The following is a 5,338-nucleotide window of genomic DNA, read 5'->3' as shown; positions in this document are numbered from 1 at the left end:
GCGGATACTTATTGTTAATGAAGAAATTAACGAAATAAATGTGTACTTATATACGCAATGGAATTACATACTTAAGCGCGTTGTTCTACTATTTGCGATGCTAAGCTTACGTTGAGATATAGCGGTTGTCGAATAACAAAGTATGTTTTTGATGTAAAAGGCTTGTTCTTTCGTCCCAATTTTCCCAAGGTCTACCTTCTCTATCAAACAACAGGGACCACCGTCGAGTGATTATAATTAAACGTTTATTAAGCGCGAATACAAACGAATATCACACGCGCTTCGATTTACATGGTATCGGAGTCCACACAGCTCGTCGGAGAACTTCCGTTCCGCGAAAGAGATATGTCACCGGTCACAACAATCTCCACGCATCACCTCGTTTCGTTAGAAAGATATATCGTATTTATATATTTAATTAAAGTATCGATGCGTGTTCCTCCACTTCGAAGACACTCTCCGTCCCTTCGTTGGCGCAATATCGCTACAGTATTTACATCGTTCGTGTCACACTCCGCACACTGCTAGATCCTCGATCATTGGCCGGTCGCGAAACTCTCAAAGATTCCATCGGGGCACTGAAACTTTGTTTCATGCAAAGTTTCATTTTTCCACAGAGAACAGTCTCTATTTCTCTTTTAATCCTCCGCCTCGCTACGAGTTGATAACGTAAGTTATCCAGTCCACGGTTTTAGCCACTCGATGATAGATCCCTGGCTGACCCGGCTGAGCGCACGAGTATCCAGCTGAAACGATGCCAATCAGATACCATCTTCCTGTCTTCTCTAACATCAACGGTCCTCCACTGTCGCCCTGCGAAGAAAGGAACAAAGAAATCTACAATTTCTCTCCAATCGACTCGTTCGTTTCTAGATAAAACACTCTACCTGACAGGAGTCTTTTCCACCTCCGCGATAACCAGCACACATCATCTCGTCGTAGATCACCACGTTAATTCCATTCGATCGATGCCACCTCTCGCAGACTCGATTGTCTATCACAGGAACATCCACTGCTTGAAGTGTTTTCGGGCGCAACCTCGATCCTGTTCGTTTCGACAAAAGTTTAGTAGACTATTCTCACTATTCTGTGAGATTTCAAGTAGGAAATTGTTTTATTTACCAGCCTGCAAAGCGCCCCATCCTGCAGCCCAACCGTACTGTCCCAGGAACTCCTCGTTCTTCTCGGGCAAACAGATCGGCGCGATGTGAGGCATGTAATGAACTGGTCTGTCTAATCGAAGAACAGCTACGTCGAACCTGTCGTGAACAATTACATTCATTTAACCCTCGGAAGGCGGATGGTGTTAAAGGGACGCGGGAGACGAATGCAGGACCGTTTTGACCCACAGCAACATTTCTGTCGTACACGGGTTTCAAGAAGGAATTGTGTATAAATGTGTATACTTTCAACTGTATATATTTGATATGTTTCTTGTTTATTTACACTTGATACGTAAAATAGGTGTATTTCCTGTACCAAACGTAATCTGATTTTATCGCTGTCGTGTCGAAATAACCCTGCATTCGTCGTTAGAGGGTTAACGCGCGTTAATGTCGATCTACCTGTCAGCCTGAGGGGTGAATTTGAAGTAAGGATGAACGCGAATCTCCCTAACTCCAAACGTGTACGCAGGCAAGGATTCGCTGGCTGAATTGACCACGTAGTCGCCTAGAGTGACCTGTACTTGACGAGCTGAGGCCCTGGAGAGTGGAAAGATCGAAGGAGAGACATAAGAGGTAATTAATTTTCTATTTTACTCACTTGGCTACGCAGTGGCCAGCAGTGACGACGTGAAATCGATTAACGAGCGTGCCTCCGCATCGGCTGGATCCTATTCTTATGTACGCCTGAGAAAGTCGAAGGTTTCCTTTGTTTTAAAAAGAAGGGGAGCTGGAAGAGAACGGACGAACTTGGCGAATGGAAAAACTGACCTGCCATGGAAAGCTACCGAATCCAGCGTCGTCGCCACCGACGATTCTCCTTTGGGCGGTCTGCTTCGAGGCGGGAATCCCGCAGCCTGTAATTACAAGGGTGTGGATCCTCCGTTAAGGCTGAAAGGCTCGGTAGTAATTTGCAGTGATCATTCACGAGCAGCTCTTGAAGAGTTAGTAGCGGAACACGTTCAGACACATTTCTTTTTATTTTTTTCACACCGCGACAACGACGAGCGCCTCTCGTTGGTCTCTTTTTAGTTAGTATTTGCCGAATTAGACTTGGAGTAATCGAGCAAGAACGAACAGAGAATGTTACACGAACTCGGTGACTCGAAAGAAATCGTTCACGAGAGGGAAATTAGGTCGATCGTAAGTTAGATACAAGTAAACGGAGTCAGGTTGACGGAAGTCCTGTTTCGGTTGTGCTAAACGACGAAATCGAGACGAACCGTAGATCAAACAGGGGGGAGACCGGAAGAGGACTCGCGTGACAAGAGGACCGTCGAAGAAGTGCAGAATGGACTTTTCGATTGTTATCGCGGTCAGCATGCAAGAACGATTGACAAACAGGCTGAGACAAGATTAACGGTGGGGTGGAAGAAGCGAACGATCGTTTCGCATGCGAGAGTTGGGAGTGACGTGAATTAGGACGGAATTCGTTGGTACACGCATGCACCTCGTGCTTTGTGTCGGTGAGAACAGAGAAAGTGAAGACATTCGGGTGACATGCTGAGGAAAGTGCAAGTGTCTCGGAGACGAGTAATATTCGCAAGCAGAGTGCAAGTGTACGACATTCGAGGAAAATCGATTTGAAAATGGAAGAAGAAGAAGAGTATGACAGAGAATAGGAACATCTTTTCGTCCAGCAAGAAAGAAAAGGGTTGAAACATCGTCGAAGGAAGAGCATTCCATAGAAGAAGAGAAAATAGAGCGTGGTGAATCATGCTAGTGCAAGAGTTCGGATGACATGCGTTCTTTTAGGAAGGACTTACGATCATCATTGGCGGTCTCCGTGTAAGTATCCAACGGAAGTGGCTGAGATTGATCTCTAGGTGCCTCGATCAGGTTATAATCAGAGCTACCTTTCGGTTCTCGCCGCTGACAACAAGCGTACATGATGCCACCGCAACTGCCGTCCAATAGGCCAGCGGACATCCAGCACATTAGAAAAAATTCGCAGCTTCGTCCGTCAGCGCACAACGTATCGTCACCTTTCCACAGCGGTCTACTTTGTTGACGCGGCTCTGCACAAAACGGGGCAAACTGTTCTCTCTTTTTCTCTCTTTCTTCGTTCTCACCCCTTCTGATATTCTGTTTCTCGAAGAAAGGAGAAAAGAGAAAAGAGACGGAGGAGTCTTCGGAGCCTTTTAGAAGGTATCTCATCGAACCGACGTCTGATTACTCCAAGCCTAGCTTCGGAATACCTTTTTCTCTTCCACGGAAACGAGACGAGACGAACGATTGTGCAATTCGCGTACAAAAGGTAGAACGAAAGCAGCCAGGTGACTAAGAGTTAAGTGGGTAGTCGCGGCGTGATTTAACGAGACGTTAGAAAAAAGAAAAAGAAAAAAGCAACAGGAAAGAACGTTCGTCTCTGTCGTAAGAGAGATACGAGCGGCGCGCGGATGACGGAAATCGTAGAGACGGGAAACGGGACCGGTGTCGCAATCGTTGCGACACCCGGCTGACTTAGGATATTGCGCCCCGGCTAATTCACAATTATCCACGAGAAATCCAGAGGCGCGATGGCTACCGTAATCCGCTATCGGTTTCACTCATTGAGGTATTAGCGAAAGACCGGAGGCACTCTGCGAAACGGGTGGCTTTCGACAGGTGCGATTAGGCCACAATTGAACGGTACACGTCGCTCGCCGGGACACGCGTCGGGATCGGAACGTACCTGACTCTAACTTAGGGTAATCGTCGAGCGTTTGCTTTCGATGATCTGAAACAATAATTACATCTGTTAGACAAATTAGGGAAGAACCTATCAAACTACCTCATCTAACTCTATTACTATTCAAATCCACTATCAAAATATTAGATAAAATTCAAGCGAGAGGATGCAAGGGACCAAGAGTACATTACGAAACGCATCCTCGTTACCTCTGATCTCGTCCTCGAAGTCGGGCAAGTGGTTGGATTGCTGGAAGAAAGAGGACGCGCCGCCTCCCCCAGGGGGTGGAAAGTCGTTGTCTCGGAAGATTAGCCTTGGAGTTCGATGGCCCATCACTGGTCTATTGTACTCCGATACAGGACCCCTCCAGAGGGATTTATGCTGTCTCCAAGACGGGAAACGAACACCAGGGTGTACACCACCGATGTTCCTTCCTATCGGAGGACCGCCACCTTCGAAGAAATAACCGGCTGGACCAGTTGGAAAACGGACGTATCGACGTCTACGTGTGGAATTTAGAGTTAAATCGGTGTGATTCACATCGTTGCTACGCGAATCGAGGTAACCGGGACTCAAGATCGCTTCTGGCTTCTCGAGACTCGATCCGGAGATCTCTGTGTGACTTGTGGCACGGTTCGAGGAGACGACGAGGACTATTCCTATGAGCAAGCATTGACACGACTTCGCTGCATCCATGGCTCGGCTGGAACAAAGTGTTACACTCCTGGTGAGTCGATATAAAGTCTCGTCTTTTTTTTTTTTATTTCTTTTCTGCGAAGGGAAAATTCATTTTTCTCTCGGTGTTTGTAATTTCGAGACCGTTCTTTGCTCGATGTTTGTCGTCGTTTGTCACTTTTTCTAACGAAACGTTTATCGCGTAATTACAAAAGCATTCGTTTAAGAATATTTAAATTCTGTAGTCTCTGAACTCAGAGTAGATACAGTTTCTTTTTTTTTTTTTTATTTATGGAACGGATGGTTCCCCTGAAACGCCTCTTATCTCCGAGAATTTGTTAAATAGGCTCTTCCAATTAGCCCGAGCAAACTGTGAAACATTTGTTAAGGAAAAAGTCACGGTGATAAAACGTACCTGAGCAAGAAGGGCAAACAAACGAGATTCCCGGACAGAGGGAGAGAAACGGTGCCACGGTATCGATCCCATTGTCAGGGTAATAGCTGCAATTATATCGCGTCACGCGAGATAATTAAATTCCCTTCTCGTTTAAAAGCCGCCGATTTCTAAATCAATGAACTTACACGTAACGTCGGGATTCTCGCTTCGATCTTTCGTCGATCGTTTACAACGATGTTCGCTCGAAACGAGCCTCAGCACGAATCACATTTCGCTCGGACGAAATGCACGCGATTATTCGTGACTGGATCGCGTACTTGCTCGAACCATCTGCGCACAACACTTGCTAGCATTCTAGGAAGCTTTTCGAGGCTTTTTACGTGCAATAAAAAATCGTCTTGTCATTTTTTTATTCATTTCTCGAGAATTCTC

At 46.1% G+C, this 5,338-nt stretch overlaps 1 protein-coding gene across 1 annotated transcript; it reads right to left on the bottom strand.

Annotated features, from left to right (window-relative positions):
* Positions 1–654: 654 nt before the first annotated feature.
* LOC108579622 (proclotting enzyme-like) lies at positions 655–4,530 on the bottom strand. Its single transcript, XM_017943204.1, has 9 exons — positions 4,044–4,530; positions 3,838–3,882; positions 2,930–3,181; positions 1,935–2,020; positions 1,765–1,850; positions 1,566–1,703; positions 1,123–1,259; positions 888–1,045; positions 655–813 (listed from the first exon to the last, which is right to left on the bottom strand). The coding sequence occupies exons 1-9, from the start codon at positions 4,528–4,530 to the stop codon at positions 655–657; spliced, it is 1,548 nt and encodes a 515-aa protein (XP_017798693.1).
* Between the last annotated feature and the right edge of the window lie 808 nt (positions 4,531–5,338).

Source organism: Habropoda laboriosa, unplaced genomic scaffold (genome assembly GCF_001263275.1).
Source record: "Habropoda laboriosa isolate 0110345459 unplaced genomic scaffold, ASM126327v1 scaffold33, whole genome shotgun sequence".
In the NCBI taxonomy this organism is placed as follows: Eukaryota; Metazoa; Arthropoda; class Insecta; order Hymenoptera; family Apidae; genus Habropoda; species Habropoda laboriosa.
The sequence above is the reverse complement of the archived record's forward strand: the minus strand, read 5'-3'. Positions and strand labels throughout refer to the sequence as shown.

Bases quoted from the DNA above. Each gene is read 5' to 3' on its own strand.
- LOC108579622 (XM_017943204.1), bottom strand. From the start codon at position 4,530: ATGGATGCAGCGAAGTCGTGTCAATGCTTGCTCATAGGAATAGTCCTC. The intron at 3,883-4,043 runs GTAACGAGGATG...TTATTGTTTCAG, and splicing joins CTTCGAGGACGAGATCAGAG to ATCATCGAAAGCAAACGCTC. The intron at 1,704-1,764 runs GTGAGTAAAATA...TCCACTCTCCAG, and splicing joins GCTGGCCACTGCGTAGCCAA to GGCCTCAGCTCGTCAAGTAC.